At 32.8% G+C, this 19,388-nt stretch overlaps 1 protein-coding gene across 1 annotated transcript; it reads right to left on the bottom strand.

Moving 5' to 3' along the window:
* Positions 1-323: 323 nt before the first annotated feature.
* On the bottom strand, positions 324-18,531 carry LOC106764839 (ABC transporter B family member 25, mitochondrial). Its single transcript, XM_014649251.2, has 20 exons — positions 17,951-18,531; positions 17,411-17,641; positions 17,138-17,312; positions 14,492-14,553; positions 14,102-14,145; positions 13,179-13,281; positions 12,852-12,959; positions 10,656-10,739; positions 10,507-10,567; positions 9,973-10,118; positions 9,660-9,776; positions 9,137-9,222; positions 8,899-8,987; positions 4,783-4,838; positions 4,476-4,556; positions 4,323-4,388; positions 4,133-4,225; positions 3,350-3,414; positions 1,172-1,307; positions 324-863 (listed from the first exon to the last, which is right to left on the bottom strand). The coding sequence occupies exons 1-20, from the start codon at positions 18,242-18,244 to the stop codon at positions 720-722; spliced, it is 2,241 nt and encodes a 746-aa protein (XP_014504737.1). The 5' UTR covers positions 18,245-18,531; the 3' UTR covers positions 324-719.
* Between the last annotated feature and the right edge of the window lie 857 nt (positions 18,532-19,388).

Genomic DNA, 19,388 nt, shown 5'->3' with positions numbered 1-19,388 from the left:
CTTTCCTTCTTTTAACATCTTCACACAATAATAGTAGAGAAAAAAAAATATTAGAAGAAAGTAATTTTCTTTCTTTGAGATGTTAATTTTAGGGGTGGGGATAATTGCACCACACTCAAACATATAAATATTATCTGAAAAAAGTTCCAACCATAAGCCATAATAAATCTCATGATAATGATAAAAATCTAAATTTGACAAGATAAAAATTTAAATATAAAAATTTATTTATTTACTTATTTTATCTTCTTTTATAATATAGAGATATATGTGCTCCTCTTCAATTTTATAAGAAAATATCAACAAAATAATTTTCACACAACTTAATCAGTAAAAGTAATGTATATCTATAAAGTTAATATTATTTGATACCCCACAATCTATTATTCAAATCCAATAATACAAACTCTTGCTGTCAGCAGAAAGCTCATAAGACCTTCAATCATCTTGAACTGATGTATACAAGTGTTGCCTTTGAAGACCAAAAACTCACATATGTCGGTACAAAGAATTGATATACCATGAAATGACATATGATATTCCCTGCTGCAAGAATAGGCCTAGCTAAACAAATACAAAATGTACTACAGAGGCTAGGAAAAGCTTACAACAGACTTAGGTATCACAAAACTTCAAAATTGTAATGAAGTCATGGACTATTAACATTGCACAATGTCTTTTTCTCTCTGAGAGGAAGGGAGGAAGCTTTCTATAACTTTTTATGCTCCCACATCAATGGCTGTATCAATTGCATCAATTGAGTTATTTTGTTGTCCCCACAGTTGTGCATATCTTCCTGCTTTTGATAAGAGCTCTTCATGTGGTCCTTGCTCAACCACCTTCCCATTTTCCAGAACAATAATCTGAACAATGGCAAATAAAAGCTTTTTGATGTAAATAATGTACTGTTCAAAGAACAAACAGAGGTTTTTTTTAGGGTTCATAATATATCTACTGTTATGAAATGTGCTTTTTTATGATGTCTTGGCTTAATGTAAAGATGGTCCAACTTCAACATACATATTATCACTATTAGAAAAAAAAAAAATTAGTTAACTGTTCTGGAGCAATCTATGTAAGCTTAAAGTTTGTTATAAAAAGTGGACATGAACAAACACATAATATAGGAACCAAGTACTGTTTAAGGACACAAAAAGTAGATAGGGATTACCTCATCACACTGCATTGCAGTGGTAAGCCTGTGAGCAATGAATATGGAAGTTCGATTTTTTGCTACGGACTTTAATGCAGTTAAAATTTCTGCTTCTGTTGTGCTGTCAAGAGCACTTGTAGCTTCATCACACAACCTAGTAACGAGACAGGACAAGGGCAAAGGGAAGAAATTAAAAAAAAACATGACTAACATTCATTTATTCTATGTTGACAAACATTGATGCTTCTCACTTTATCTGAATCACAGGGATCTCCCATGATTGAAGAGTGGCAAAGTATATCTAATAATTTCTATCAGATTGCTAAATCAGTAATGCAGCATGACCACAATATCTCAGTGGGGACCAATAGGTTATTTATTTACCATAACCATATTATGATTATAATTTGATAAAGATAATACATCACAATAAGAGGCAATTGTAATTAAAATAAGTCAAAAGTCACAATTTCAACATTCCCTTGTAGATGCAGAACATTCACAGTGTATAGTTGCTTATCTTAATTTTCTGGATCTTACAATGCCACATAGATTTAAGCATTCCACACAAAAATTCATTCTAATGGTAACGTTGCTGAAGTAAATGCTTAACTTAATTTGTTAAGTCTTATACCATATTAATACTTAAAAACCCTTTCTCTAATTTTCCTACCTTTTTTAGTACGTCCTGATACCTGTTACGATATCCACAGATGGTTTCTTCAAGAAGGTTTCCTCAACAGCTATGCAGTAGAAAGATATTTACTTCTATTATGTTTCGGGGGTAGTGTTTGACACTTTTAAGTAAATTTACCTCATCATTGTGTACCCTTTATTGCTTGAGTAATTTTACTGTGTAAAAAGCAATTTGTTGAGTATTTTATTGTTACAAGGCTTTTTACGCGTAATGTATTTGTTCCTTCATCTACAAGGCCAATTCGAAATGAAATACTAAGGAAAATTCAAGTATTTCCTTGGAATACAGGTTGCCTATCCTACCAAGAAGGAGATTTTCATCTCCAAAAAAAAAATGTGTACTTGATCTCAAAGATACAGATAAGTTGGGAAGTACAACTTAAAGAGTTTCTATTGAACAGAATCATAAAATTAGAAGTTAATAGAACTCTCCTATAGAAAAGAACCAATACAAAAGATTGATAGGAAAACTCATTTATCTAATCCACACAAGACCAAACAGTAATGCAGTTCGCGTGGTAAGCCCATTTATACATGATCCAAGAATAAAACATATCCAAACAGTTGACAAAATTCTTTAGTACTTCACGTCAAGTGCAGGAAAGGGACTATTGTTCAGGAAAGAAGACACTTTAATCACAAAAGTAGACACTAATGTAGACTATATAGGTTCTGTTACTAAAAATCAACTTCCGCTTACTGTGTGTTTCTTAGAGAAACGCTTACTGTGTGTTTCTTAGAGAAAGTCTGGTAACATGGAAAAATAAAAACATGACAGAGTATCTCTTTCCAATGCAAAAGTTGAATTTTGAGCCTTTGCTTAAGTTGTGAGTGAAGGACTCTGGATGAAAATTACACTAGATGACCTTAAAATAAAGATAGATAACAAGTCAACCATGAGCATTACCCATAATCCAGTAAACATGATAAGACCAAACATATTGAAATTGACAAAGGTCTTGTGATTACAACAACATATATCCCTGACTTCAGATAGTAGACATTTCCACCAAGGACTTCCTCAGGATAGATTACAAAATCTTGTAATTAAGTTGAAAATGACATCCAGTCATTTCCAACTTGAGAGGGAGAGGATTAAACAGGGAATTATTAGGATAAGAATATCCCCATAGTGATCAGGAAAAAAATATATTTAGAATTTTCTTATTCATTTTAACATTTATTTCCTTATTTTAAAGAGTTTAATTGTTAAAAAATAAAGCTGAGGATAATGTAGTTGGTGTAATTGTTATCAATAAAATAATTTTTTATTTCCCTACTTAGTTCAAGTGTAATCTTTTTCTTCTTGAGGAAAGGTAATTCAATAAACACATTTTATAGAAATTATTTGATTACATCTTTGGAAAGAATGTAGACAAATTCATTAAAATAATTTCAGTCCATAAAAACAAATCTTTTTCATCTGGAACGTAGTAAACATAAAAATACAAAGCCACACAACAAAAAGTGTCGAGTAGATAAAATGATTAGAATACTCACAGAATTGCAGGCGCTTTTAAGAATGAACGAGCCAAGGCAACACGTTGCTTCTCACCACCACTTAACTAATAAGACAAGCCACAAGTAAAAACTGAAGAGTTTTTCACTGTAGACTTTTATCATTTGAAAAAATATAAAATAATGCAAGAACGTGGGATTGTATTTCCAAAGGTAGACATTACAACACTCACAAAAATAATAATCCCTAGGTAAATCTTTTACATCTTCTATAATCAGATCTTTGTAAAAGAAACTGAACGAGAGAGACGTCTGTAACAAACTAAACTGCATACATTTTATTAACCTGTGAAAGAGGAACATTACAGTCCTATTTATAGTTAACTACAACAGAAGAGATAGTTTTTCTTAGTAACTAACTGCTTTATTGTACATAAAATATAAAAGTACAAACTCTAATATAACTAAAGTACATACCTCTAATATTATTTAACACTTTAATCTAAAAAATGTCAGGTATGACTTTTGTAACAAAACCTAAATAGATATATAGAAATTTAGCCACAACAAAGGTCACATCTCCTCACACTTAAAGAACTTCTATTCTAATTTCTTTACACAATGCATTCATGTCCGTTTTAAATTAATTGTCGTGTCCTTTTGTAAGTTAATAACATCGGATTTTCTAAATACATCAAGATTCTGGGTATTTATTTCAGTGATCTGAGATTTGCAATCCATAACCCTCCATACCCTGAACAAGTTATTACCCAGAAGAACAATACTGAGAAACGTATATTTTAAAAAAGAAAGAATTTCTATCACCTTGAGCCCTCGCTCTCCAACAACAGTTGAGTATTTATCAGGAAAATTCATGATAGTGTTATGAATTGCTGCTTGTTGAGCAGCTTCATAGACCTGTATCCATACAGTAATAAATAAAACTTGGAACCAAGCAGTGGAAATTTGCAAGTTGAAGAAGAAAGCAGAGATACAGCATTACAGTAAAAGTTACCTCCTCTTTTGTTGCAGAAAGCCGACCATAGTGAATGTTGTGAAATATAGTATCATTAAAAAGTACCTGTCCACAATAGCTTAGGTTTCCACAACATGCAAGGCAGGGGAAACATGCATGAGATTTTAGAGATAGGTGCTTTGTTCAACTTACAGTATCTTGTGGAACAACACCAATGGACTTCCGCAAACTCTCAAGGGTTACCTCCCGAATATCTTGATTATCTATCTTTATCTGTAAGGTACGAGAAAAAATGAGAAGGAGAGAACTATATAACCTCAATTTATATAGTTCATTCATTATTGAAGCCTATACACACATCTTTAGAACTATATAACACAGGTGTTAAAAACCATGCATCTCATGATACAAACGGGACAAGACGAAACTGCATGTCATATATATCATGGCAATATAGCTTAAATTCACGAAAGTATAGATCAATTGATTCATATCTTACACTTCCAGAATTAGGATCAAAGAACCTGAATAGCAATCTAAGAATGGTTGATTTTCCTGTTCAGAATTATAAATTTGAAGCATGTCAGAAATGAACATGTATTATTATTAAAAAGCAGAGGATATTCAAAAGCCAGAAAACGCAACAAGCACCATATTTAAATTTAACAGAGGCATTCCATGTTTTAGTAGTAGGTATATCATATAAAAACTGAATAATACTAAGCTTCAATATCATAGGAAAACCAGTTATGAAGAGAAAATTCTGTTCAAATGAGGTTGGCTATAACCTCCTATAGATGTTTTTATATTTGTTCATGTAACTGACTATTATAAATAGTCAGGGTTTTGGGAGGGAAAAAGGTTGTTGATTGTATTCTAGGAAGTAAGGGGTTGGAGGAGGGTGAGGACCTCTCGACAGCCCTTCAGTTGTTCGGTTCTTACTGTTTTCTACTGTTTTCTTAATAAAATCTATCAAGAATTGTCTTGGAGTGTTCTATAATACTGGTTGTTCCTATCAATATATGACTCAGGTTCCATATCTTCAAATCATGTAAAACACATTTTGCTATCAAGCTTCCTCCCCACAAATTTAGAAAGATGATATTTTCCATAGGACCAAACAGACCTATGCTTGACAGCAATCCCAGAACACAAGATTCAACTAGTCTGGAAAGGAAATGGCTACAAGCCATGAAGAAGGCCACCTAAAAAGGTAGCAATTAGGGAAATGGATCCAAAACTTGCAGCGCAGATCAGCCCCTTCTAAATCCAATGGCCAGTTAATTCCAAAAAGAGTATACACCCACTAATGTTGTTGGGAAAGGTATAGCATACATGGACTAAGTCCTAAGCATACTTAATGTAGACGAGAAAATTATAATTATTGTTGCAACCATACGCATATAAAGGATTTAATCCCTAAAAAATTCTATGATAAAAATTTTAAAGTTTATAAAGTCCTCAGAAGTTCTATTTTTTAAGGAGTATGAGTTTTCAAATTTCATCTTAAAATCAATTTACATTATGTGAACATATATTTATAAGCTGCACTCCAAGAATTGAAGTAGGTGATGTCGGACTTCTCAACAATCCCCCCTCCATAGATGCACGCAGGAACAGGTGAGCCTATCACGATGGGCAATTTACCAAGATCTATTGCCTTTGATATGATAGATTTCATCTTAAAAACAATTGACACTAAGCGAAGTTGCCCAGCAACTATATAAGTTACACTCCAAGAACTGAGGTGGACAATGTGAGACTTCCCAACATAACTTAAAGTGTTTTTGGACAAGAAAAGTAAATAAAACGCACATACATATTGCACTGTGATTACTCAGATATAGTTGAGTTATGTATGCAAGCATCCATATATGCTTAATATAAGTTGTCTTAATGTTTTTCTACATAAGCGATCTTACCATGAGGATTTTCTCTAATAAAATCATCCACAACCGCTTTTCATAAAAAGAATTACAAAGAATTGTGTTATATGCTATCTCTATTATAATCTTCGACAAAGTGTTTTGTAGGAGCTAAAACCTTAAACTGCTTTCAAAAAACAGCGAAGTGATTCAACAATCATATATTTGTCTATCTCTTTGAATATTATGTTTGCATTTGTGAATTAGATGTAGCTATAAATTTTGTACAAGCCAATGAAAAAAGAAAGTTAGCTAATCGGCACAAATGCTAAAGTCACTTGTTAAAATATAAAGTTATTTCATTATTATTTCTGTTGTATGTACCCACCTCTAGGGTTAGGGCTTATGGTAAGTGCCTTACCTTAGTTTGAAACTCCTATATATACACCAATAAAAAGCACAACAGTGTAGTTTGAATACACTGGTTTTCATCCATCTGATTTATTCAAGTTAGCCAGATAAAAAGAAAAGGAAGAAATGTGTCTTACAGTTATATGAAAGAGAAAGAACTTTTTCACAAAAATTGTCATGTTGTTAGGCTAGACTCTCTTTCCTCAACTTTGTGTGGTTTGATATTTCATTTCTTTAATACATATAAAAGAGAAAGAACTTTTTCATAAAAATTGTCAAGTTTGTTGTTGATGTTAGACTCTCTTTCATCAACATTGTGTGTTTGATATTTCATGCCTTTAATACAGAAAAGAATGGGAAGAAGTTTATTCTACAATGATTATCTTATCAAGCTTATATAAGAAGACTCCCAGATCAAAGGATTCCCCAAACTTCGATATGGAAGAAACAATTCGGAAAACCTTCTTAGCCTTTTTTGTTTTGCTTTCTTCAAATTCATTTTTTTCATGTTTAGTTTCATTTGTCTTTGTCGGGTCGGATTATGAACAAGTGCTTGAATGCAGCATTGACATCCATCTCGTGTGCAAAACCCTTCCTTGCAATTGATAGTACCACGAGAACATCATCCCTGTTTCTATTTGATCCCAAGAATTAACCAAAAAAAAAAAACATTTATTGTACTAGTGCTTGTATACAACAACTACAGAAAGCAATGAACCTCAAGGGCTTTGTTTGTTCATATAATCCTAGGATTGTTCACTGCACTGCTATGTTCAAAGTGGTGGTGCAACTAAAGAAAACATGTGCCAAGAAAAAGCATTCCATCCAATTCCTTTGCCACAATTTGATAATAAACAAAGGAAATGTATCAGAATTAGATAGAGTGGGAGATAAAGGTTCGTCATGCATATAATATAATTTGGATTAGGTTGAAAAATGTAAAGCTGGCTGTGTTGTCTAGTAGATTTCAGAATGGGAGTTTGGAGAACCTTCTTTTGCTTTGCAGTGAAGGAAGCATGTCAGTGTGTGTTGGCTTGTATTCAAACTATTCCAGAAAAAGAAAAATTCTGGAACAGATTTTAAATGTTCGAGAAAGTTTATTCCATAATGATGAAAAATATTCTTTGGGAGTGTTCCAGAACAAGTAACCCGAAACAGTTAAAAATAAATTTCAGATTATTTATTCCGAAATAGGTAAGAATGCATTCCAGAATCCTCTAGAATATGTTTTGAAGCTTTTTAATACATTCTGAATAGCATTTTCCAATATGTATAAGGATTTCCAAAAAGAATATCAATATTATCAAACATACATATATTGTTATATAACACAAACAATATTTATGTAAAAATCCAAGAGCATCCTCCTACTAGAGCTGGCGAATCAGGTTGGCCAAGTGGAAACATTGTGTCAGTCCATATTCTTAATGGAGCCAAAAAAATAAATAATATGGCGGTCATTTTGGCCCAAACCAAAAGAAAGTTAAAATATTTAAATTCTAAATATAAAAAATATGCACTCCTAATCATTTAAGTCACAAATGAAATTAATTTTAATTTTTAGATGTAGTAATATGATAAATAAATTATAAACAACACAAGTATATGTTATAATCAAATAATATTATTTTCAATTTCTTAAATTATAATTTTTATTGTAAAAAAAGACTGACCAACAAGCCTATGGGTCAAGCCGACCTAGACCCATTTGGACAGTAGGATAAATGAACCGGATCAAAATTGTTCCACTCAAATTTAGACTCTTATATTTCCAGCCGAACCAAACCCATTTAACCAGCTATTTGGCCTAGTCCATAAGGCCAAAACAATTTACTGGCTCTGCCTACTACTGCTATAAACTATTGGCAACTATGATGTACTTAATGTTTTGTTTATGTACAATAAGTTTTTATTATTAATGATTTATTAGTGCAGGAATTTTTATCTATTTTCCCTTTTTGAACTTTTATAAATGTGTGTAGAATAATAGAATAGCGGTCAGTCCACTATCAGCACACATCTATCCCACTTTAAGGATCATCCGCTTTGCTCCACTCCACTATCCGGGATTGAATTCTGTGGTAATACCAGCTGTTAGTTTGGTAGCACTTCACATTGCAAAAAGTGAAACACTTTGTGATGTGAATTAGTGATGGAGAATGGTAGTAGATAGTTACCACTCGCAGACATTCTCAATTAATATGTGAAAACATTTGCAAAATAGTTGATAAAAAGTCAATCATAGGACATTTGCAATAGGCTGCAAGAAATTTTTTCTAAGGACAGCTTAGCATGCAAAATAATTTAAGAAAATAAGGAACTGTCATGCTGAATCTTACCACTTCCACTAGTCCCAACAATTGCAACACTTTTACCAGCTGGCACAACAAACGATATTCCATCTAGTATCTTTCTTTCTGTGAGGTAACTGGAGATAAAATACATCAATATACATAAATATGGCTTCTTAATTTTCTACTGCATCAATCTCTCTCTACTAATATTATCATATATACTAGCCGAAAGTCAATCTATATGAATGGTAAAACATCACGTAGTAAAGAGACAATCACGCACCTAAAATGTACATTCTCAAATTGGATACTCCCCCCATTGTATCTAAGAGGCTGTGCATTCTCTTTATCCCTAACGTCTGCTCTTTCCTGTAATAATAATAATAATAATAATAACAAGAACAACAATAATAATAATAATATAAAAAGCAAATAAGCATTATCACAAAATCAGAAAGGTGTAGATCTAGTAAGCATGATCACATAACTAAGCATATCTTTGAATAAATGAAAACAACAATACAGACGTTATGGACAAAATAACAAAGAAGATGTTTCTTTTGCAATTTTACCATGCTCACAGGAATCCAGAAAACTGATCAAAAGAAAGAAATAAACAAACAGCAGGGAACGAAGAATACTATCTCCAATAAGAAGAAATTACATAATTATTATGATGCCAAAAAGTTCTAGTAATAATCTGTATCTTGAACTCATACGAGGTGAAATAATGAAATTTCATGATCAACAATACAAATTTAAAAGAAACTTCAAGATAATTTACTAAAATTCCACACGGAAGATACCTCGAGTAACTGAAACATGGATTTCATGTCAACTAAACTCTGTATAGTCTCACGATAAACACTACCAAGGAAATTAAGTGGAAGAGATAATTGGAAGAGAAGCCCATTCACCATTACCTGCATATTGAGTTTAGATTAATTTAAGAAACGAAGATATTTATCATGATAGCAAGAAGAAAATTACAAAGAGATTGAAGGATAAGGAGTTCTTTGTCTATGAAAGCAAACATAATCATTAAAGAACAAATAAAAGCTTCAATGGAGCAAAGCTACGCAATCCTCAAACTAGAACTAAATTTAAGAAAACTTGTACCAAATCACCAACAGTCAGCGTTCCATCCATGATCCCATGAGAGCATAGCACCATTGCTGATGAAAGGGCAGTACTAAATATAATATTTTGACCAAAATTCAAGACAGCAAGACTTCGTTGGGTTTTCAGAGCAGCATCTTCATATCCTAGACAATGATATTACATACCACAGCAGGACAAACAACAACAATTATAAAAAGGAATTAAGAGAACAACAAATAAAACTAGAGAAGCAAGCAACATCAATTATAAAGAAGAGTTAAGTAAATAAAGTCAAGAAGCACCTAAATCTTGGAACTCAAAAGCTAACTTAAGCAAGATTAGATGCTCTCTTAAGTGAGTTTAAGGGAAACAATGGAAAATTAAAGGCTGGCTTGACCGAGGCTCATTACTAGCTTAACTGTGAGAGCCCATAAGACCTATGAAATAATGGTCATACGAATAGGCCAAGAACAGTATATGAGCAATTAGAATATACAAAATAATTAGTGCCATTTTGCACACCCAACTTAACAAGGAAAATTGATCACTTACTCTTTAGGTACTTGTCATAATTATCAGCTTCATAAACTTCATTATTAAAATATTTGACAGTCTGTAAAATAAGAAAAAAATAAGTGATAACAAAAACACTAAAAGGAAGATAACATTCAAAAACTGGCATTGATGACTGAAATGCTCACCTCATAATTAATAAGTGAATCAATAACCCTCGTACTAGCATCATTATCAGCCCTATTCATGGCTTTCCTGAACTTAGTCCTCCACTGAAAAAAACCAGAAAACATGAGAGTTCATGAATACTATAATCAATTAATTTTGCAACAAATCCACTGCATCCATCATACTAAAATCCATTTACCCCACCAAGTCATTAGTTGGCCAATAAAAACAAATTATATGTTACTGAGAACTGACACTTCATTTCACACAAAAGAAAACTGCAAAACTACTAAATGGGGTTTATTAATGTATTTGGAGGGATACTTTTTAAAGGGAAATTCATTTTTATAAAAAAATTGAAATGTTTTATGAAAAAAAGAGTTGTTCGCATGGATAATATTAAAAGAAATTGAAATTTCAGAAATTTACTAATAATTGGGTACCTTAATATTAGAGAATTTCAAATTCTACCTAAAAACATTTTAGTAAAAGGTGTAATTTTGAATTCTTTTGTACACTTTTCTCTCAAATGCATGCCTCTTTGTCTTCATATTTTCTCTTAGTCAGGACAATGTCAACTACGCTTTGGTAAAGGACATCATCGGTTTCTTGTAGTTACTTTTGGTCCCTACTGTGAAGGTTATATTTTGCTGATATAGGTCAGCATTATTTCTCAATTGACACTAGTAACAGTTTTCTGTCAATATCAACAGGGTTTTTTAAATGATATGATACAGAACCTTCTAGGTTAATGTCAATAAATATTACTTTTAGTCGACATTAAAAGGAGTTACTTCCAAGTTGTCATCGTTGGAATTATTAATTCTGGGAATTATTAATTCGCCAACGTAGGTCAAGGTTATTTTTTGGTTGATGTTTGTTAGGACTTTCTCAATCAATATTGGTGGAGCTATCTTTGAGTGGATGTAAGACATTTTATCGTTTGAAGTTTGTAGTAGCTATTTTCTGTCCATGTTAGCAGCATTTTCTGTAATCAGCGTCAATAATGTTATTTGGTAGGAATTTTTTTCAATCAAGGTCAAGAATGATACCTAAACAAGAAAAGTAAAATTCAATAAATTTGAACTGTTCTATCCAAACAAAACATTTAAAAAAATAAACAGATATATAAGCAATTCAAACTCAATGTATTTAAATTTTCTAAAGATTGTAAATTTTCCTATTCTAACACAAGGTATGTGATTTTGGTAGTCATAAATGGGCTAAACTTTTACGGCAATGTGTAATCCAAGCTACTACCAAGTGCTATTTCTAGGAGCATAAGGCTCGTCACTTTACGAAGGTTTCATTGGCCTGGTATCATATATGATGCATGTCCGATAGAGCAATATGCTTATTTAAAAGATAAGTGCATACTATATGTCATATGCATATTTAAAATTGTATAAAAATTCTTAAAATATAATAAATCTGTTATAAAAATCAGCAATAGTGGCATCGTGGCAGAAATCGGTGATACAGTTATAGCTTGTCGCCAAAAGATGGTTGTGGAGATGTGGGTTTTCCATGGCAGCCCACTGCAAAGTGATGTGGCAGAAATCGCAAAGTGGCAGTACGGTGCCATGCAAAACAAATCGCAAAGTCCCGCTGTCTCTGCAGACGCTAAATGCAAGTCCATTTCTTTTCTTTCAAATTTCTTTTTATTCAGTGCAACCCACCCCTTTTTTCGGGGTGTTTTTTATTTGATTTTATTGTAATTTGAATTTCTAAACATGATATTATAATTAATTATGGTTGTCTTTTACTTTTGTATTGTAATTATATTTCTGCATTTGTATTGAAATATCCATTATCTACATGTATATATTGTATTTTTTTTACGTCCAATAACCCATTATGGCTTCAGATATATTTTCATAAAAGATTTTTGGGGTCTCCAATATTTTCCATTATCTTGGTAACGATAACACTGTAATAAATATATAACGACAATTATGCAGACCCAACTTAAAATCACATTTCTAAAACATTTCCAAAGTATTTGTTCTTCATAGGTTTGGATACTTCATCAAACGTACCAATGAAGTATCCTAGAGGATTGGTGTCGGATATGTAAAACAAATTAAAGTATCAGTGTACAAGGTTGCCACAATGTCATTAACATATATAACAAGACCAGAAAGAAATACAAGAGAGTACCAAACATTTTCAAGCTTAACTACATTGCATAATTAGATCGGTTCAAGGCATGATACCTGTGTGATAGACAGAGTGAAAATAACATAAGCAGCAACTGATAAGGAAGTAATAAGCGCAAAGGGAGCTCCAAATTTGTAGGCCAGTATACCTGCTACCATAGATATCTGGATGTATACATGTTAAATCTGTTGAAGTTGTTAAAAACCCACAAGCAAGAGTTGGCATGACAAAATAGTTTTCGAAGATCATTAAAGAAACCTCAAAGAGAACAGGAAGCCACAATTAAAATACGGTTCCTGCTAATTATTTTCTATGTTTAAATGTGAGCAACATTGGGAGAATACATCATTGAGCTAAGCAACAAGGGAACAACCGAGGCATACCTCTATCATGGTAGGTACCACATTGAACACCATAGAGTAGAGAATGAAATTTATTCCACGACTACCGCGATCAATTATTCTACTTAATGCACCCGTTTCTCGGCTGAAAATAACAATAACTAGGTGAATGGGGTACTCAATTAAACAATAGACAAACAAACAAAAAACAAAAGACAATCACAAATAGAGGTGAATATTTTGTGACTTCGATGGTTTAGTTAATAATAATTCACATTTAAATCATTTAAATGTTGCTGTTCTAAAATGTGTGAATTAACACAATTCACGCAAGCAGACTGCAGACAGAAATTTAATTGCAGTCCATAGGGACTCGTAGGTGTTCACAAGAGCAACAAAATAAGTAATGAATTAGAAGAGAAGATGTTCAATGCTCGAGCCCATTTGAATGGTTGGCCTAGTTCTGCTTCAACCACAAAGCCTTCTTAAATTCCAAACATAGTACATTTTTGGTGTAGAAAGTCTAAATCAAATACAGACCACTATATAACAATCAGATCTTAATAATATTCAAGAATTTCTCTGGGAAAAGAGGGAGCTAAGAAGAAACTAATATAACCAGAAAACTAATTCAGAGATCAAGGAAAAATGCTCCTTTGGAAACTATTCACAAATAACTCGGCAAAGCCTATTAGAAAAGCAACCAAGAATTCCCAATGCATTCCAAGGTGAGGCTATAATTTCATTTTTAATCAAACCTTCAAAAAGTCCTATTTATTATGAAGTTACGATCATAAGGTAAAAATTAAAAAAGTAAATAACATAAAAGAGGGAAACAAATATATGTAAACTCCATCTAACCAAAATTAAGGGAATATGAACTTCACAGATCAAATAAAATTTGAGCAATTATAAATCTGCCCAAGAATAGGAGTAAATCCTAGTAATTATATTACAACACATACCTTAGATGATACCGAAGGTCAAGGTCATGCAAATGTGAGAAGACCTACAACAGTCAGATACATGCGTAATTTGAGTATTTTTAACATCATATAAGAACATAAAGTGTGATTTTGACAAAGACAGGGGGCTGAAGATGTTTGAAAGAGGAGTTAACTCTAAAACCTTTGTATTTGCCTCCCCTAAAGTGAACAAGTGTGACAGGTGTATCACCCATGATTTAAATGAATGTACCTCAGAAAAACTAACCACTCTAAAACAAACAGGGATGAACTGTTATTTTCTAGCTTAATCATTTTAGAAAAACCAAATCCTAAATAAATAAAAATAGAAATATTAAAAATACTTATATCCTTATTTGATATATTGAAACCAAGAAGAAGCATGCATACCTTTCTTGATACTAATCGAATTGTTCGCAGTGCAACCTTAGAAAATATAGCAGTCCGCAATTCTGCCACAAGTAGTTGCATCCAATAAATAAAAATTTAGCAGAAAGAATAATGAAAACACATGCCTTTTTCAAAGAGAAATAGACAAAAGCAATCAAATCATGCAGATATTCCTGATGGAGAGCCTCAGCTGCTGGGGCTGTTAATGAGTCACGCTGTCACTAGAGCTATTTGAGACTCGCATTGCTAACAGGTCAAAATACTAAACTCACTAATTCGTGAACTGAGTCTCCACTAGACATTTTGGCCTGTCTAGTAAATGAGCATAGATTAACTTTAATATGACCAGAATGAACTTGTAATATGTTGTTGACACAAATTTTTTATGTTCATTAAGCTGAATTACTTGTGAGTTTATAATTAGTTGAGCTCAAGCCAACAAAATAAGCTATTTTTTTATTGAACAAATTGTCATTGAACACCCTGAGCCCAGCCAAGATAAATTAATTTCATAGTCTACCCCGCTAGAAGTAACAGTAAAGAGTAATGAGTGTGTAAAAGATAATTTCAGTTCTCAATATCATTAAAGTAAGACCAGTCATTGACTCAGTTAGGTAGATTACTGGTTCAGCCATTGAGTCATTGGTCAAACTGTCAAAGCAGGTATATCCTTAATACCAATATTATGTATATAATTAATCTGAATATCAATTAAAAATGAAAATTTTCAAAATTCACAATAAGTATTTTCCTTTATTTGCTTTAAAACTACGAACAAAAAGTATAGCAAAAACAATTATTTTGGCTTTTTTGATAAAGTTGACCAATCTAACCCTCTAAGCCATGTAAAGAAGGGAACTAGCAACTAACACATGACCCCAAGGAGCAAAAGGTAATAAAATGTTTATAATATATTTAAATATTAATTTTAAAATTTGAAGCACCGTCTTCCATTTTCTAGTCCCCATTATGTTGACAGTCAGGGTAAACTATGATGTGAACAGAAAGAACATTGACGGATCTGTACCTGTTATGAACAAACAAAAGGCCATAAATTGATCAGGTCACTGGCAGTAAAGAAGCACTAGACTTTATTTTGCAGGTTGCACTTTAAAAAAGTTCGACTCATCCTATCTATACAACCTTACCAATTCACCAGTTCTTTTAGAAACCCACTAAGTCACAAAAGTTTATACCAAGTTATGCATTTCTCATCTCATGTGTCAACCCGAGCAAATTACCTAGTTGGTTCATTTTTTAACCCAGTCCGTGTAGTCAGAGATTCATAACTCTGGTTGGATATGCTTCAAAGTACAAACCCTTATGAGCAATTTTCTATAATGTAATTTCTGTAGCATTTTATTTTCTTTTGGGTAAATCGTGCCTTTGGTTATTATTGGGCTTGACGTATGTTCTCAAGTGTTTAAAACTCACACCTTGACATTAAAGTCATTATTAATTAGTTATGAAGCCTAAATCTACCTATCTATCTATCAATATATGTATGTATGTGCATGTGCATGCACAGGTACTCTAAACAAATTAAGGGAGCACAAATGACAAGTTTTGACAGATGTCATCTTCTCAGCCATTCCCACAAACTTGACCTTTTTGAAAATGAACTATTTAAAAACATTAACAAACATAATATGTGGAAAAAATGGATCCACATATGTGAGGAGCCCAAGTCCACCATAGAGGACAAAAATGGAGTTGGTGAAACTAGTAACTTCCGCTTCCTTACTGTGGGCTCAAAACAAAAATCAATTATTAGCTATGAGATTAAATAAAACATGAGACTTCCTTCACAGCATTTGAACAATCAAGAAGAGAAATATCGAAAAGGAAAAGGATTTCAAAAGTTCTTTCGGCCATAAAGATGCAGGTTGCATATAAAGTGAAACCAGATAGCAGCAGTGGGTGTAGTAGAGAGAGCATGGCATAGGTCTGGAAGAGAGAGAGAGAGAGAGAGAGATGGAGGGACATAGGCCTCTGATCAGGGCTTCACCCACTTAAATGGAAAATATTCAGATTAATCAGCATAAAGGGTCGGCACCATTACAAAAATTGGATTTGAAGAAGAAAGGATGAGGTTTAAGGATTTACGTTGAGTTTTATAATAATGTGGTTGGTATGTGCAAACTTAATAATAATATGACCATTGCCTGGGTTAAAATATAGTTATTATCAAATGAGAATTGTATTAGATATTCTTGTCGGGTTGTACTTAATATTCAATTTGCTAAGAGATCAGCATCTCTAAAAGTGCATATAGCTGTTTCAAATTTTCCCCTCAATTTGCTTTGGGATGGGGATACGTTATCAAACTCTCTCCGGTATTGATTTTTCCTTGTCAATATGCAGACGGATTGGGCAACCCTGCCTACTCTTATTCACCAGGTTTAAGTTTGCTTTTGTGCTTTAGATAAGCTCATTTCGGCTCATAAGGATATACCTCCTCGCTCCTAATCTAGTTACCTCTCTAACATAAATATAGCTTCAAGTCAAACCAGCATAAACCATAACTTAAAAAGTTGTTTCGTTTGAGAATCCTATACTTACGAATTTAGAATTGTAAAGCATGCCAATGCCACTCTCATAGATAAGAGCAAGTTTAGAAGGAAGATAAAACAAGTACATAAATACCGTTGAAAGCAGAAGCTCCTGAACGCGCAATCCCATATCCAACCAACACTGCCACTGGGGTTGCAAAAAGAGCCAACCCACTTGAACTCGAAGCAAGAGCAGCAGCATTCCCCGAAGCAGTCGTCAACGAATCAACTGCAAGCTTGAACAAGAACGGGACCTGAACATTCAAAACCTGAACACAAAGTTCCAACAAAAAGCAAGTGTCGTCAATCACTATAAGCAAGTTAGCCGTAGCATAAACCATGAACAGTAAGCAACAAGGTCACGAACCTTGGCCCCAATAAGTAAGCCCAATGCGGCAATAACCCGAACCCGGAATTCAAGATTATCTTTCATCCAAAGGTAACTGGCAAGTGTGCGAAGGATCCTCACATCAGCAACTTGCCCATTAGGAAGTGATGGTGATGGTTTAGGAATGGTGGAAGAAGCAGCCTTTTGGCTTTGCCTCCCATCATCTTTAGCTGAAGTTGAGAACAATGCTCGCCCATCCACACTTGAACTCTAATCCACACAATTCAACAACCACGATCAGTATCGAAGTCATGCAATTTGAACTGATCACAGGCATTCGTTCAAGAGAACCAAGAGGGAAAAAGACAAAACTTATATGCATTTTTTTAGATACTTTTGGTGGTGCTCTCCAATCAAAATCGAATTTTGACTTCAATGACCAATGTTGATCATTAAGGTAATCCTTTAGTATGCATATGAGGTGAAACTTCAAGTATAATCGAAGAACAGCAGCAAGAGCATCTAAGAAACTGCACCTAAGTTTTGCCCCCAAAGAAAAAAGTAGGTAATTTGACTAACAGGATGTGGTAAGTGAGGTCTGGAAACTCTGCCATGTGGAGAATTAGAATTTGATGAATCAGAGAGGAACCCCTTTACAGCAAAAAGCAAACCTGGGCACGCTCTGTGTTTTGGGGTATTGAAACTGATTCCATAACCATGACTGTAACATGTTTTAGTGCGACTTGGGTAGGTTGTGGCGATCACAGAAACTGTAAAAAGAGAGCGAACTCGATTGCCACTGCCACTGCAAGCACCGATGCTGGCATCGCGTTGAAGAAGGTGCCGAGAAGCTGAAGCAGCAGCAGCAAGCATTTTAGAACAAGTTTGAAGCTTGTTTGTGTTTCCTTTCCTTCCACAAATGGGTCCTAACCAAAGGTCGGAACTTTCTAGAGTTTGACGGATTTGGGAAGTTCAGAAGAAACCCTAATGGGATTCGAATAGAAGAATGTTAGATGAAAAAGGAAGGGGAGACATTCCTGTAGGAATTTGAAAAACATAAGGATTCGAAAGTGTAGATTTTTGGTATGAAGTTAGTGCACACATCATTCATTCTCCCACGGAATAAACTGCAAAATGAAACATAGTCAATTGCTATAGGTTTCTCAGCTTTAAAGTCTGAAAACCATGGAGAGAATTTAAAAATTATGTTTTTTTAGAGGAAAAATATGGTTTTAGTTTTACCTAAATTCTATTTAATGAAAAAAAAAATTAAAAATATTTGTGGTATCTCAATTAATTTCAAGACAAGTTAGTCTTTTTGGGTAATCTACAACAAACCATGGTTTTCATTTATCTAAATTTTATGTAAAAGATATTTAAAAAAAAAAAACTTAAATGTATACTTTTATCTCTAAATTTAAAATTAATTTTTGAGGGTTTTTTTACAATTTCAAAGAGAAAAAATGTTTCCAACCATCAAATCAAGTTATTAGTCTTATTCAAATGAACAAATAAAAATGTATACATGTTCATATAAGATGTCTCGTAACGAATGAAAAATAAAAGTAAATTAAATAGTAATTCATTCAGTTTTAACCATATTTGAGTAAAAAGGACTAATGCATAATTTTTTTTTCAAATTTTTATACTATTAAATTTAAATTTAGATTAAAAAGACTTACTTTCAATTTTATAAATTAAAACTCGTTTAAGTTTTTTTTACAAAAGCATAACTCTTTTTACAAGAAATTTAGATATTTGTAAGTTCATGATTTTTTTAAAATATTCTAGAGAAGTACTACTTTTATTATTTTGCTTCAAATGCTCAATGCAAAATCAAATTTTGATATAACTTTCGTATAGCCGTCTCAATTAAATTAACCAAAATATACATGTTAAATAACTTTGATAGAATTTTATTAAGTAAACTCACGTATAATTCAATTTTATAAAATTATTTTATAAATGAGATTTACAATTTATTTATATATTATAATTTGATTTTGATTATATTTAT

The sequence above is a fragment of the Vigna radiata genome, chromosome 6, assembly GCF_000741045.1.
Source record: "Vigna radiata var. radiata cultivar VC1973A chromosome 6, Vradiata_ver6, whole genome shotgun sequence".
NCBI classification, from domain to species: Eukaryota; Viridiplantae; Streptophyta; class Magnoliopsida; order Fabales; family Fabaceae; genus Vigna; species Vigna radiata.
The sequence above is the reverse complement of the archived record's forward strand: the minus strand, read 5'-3'. Positions and strand labels throughout refer to the sequence as shown.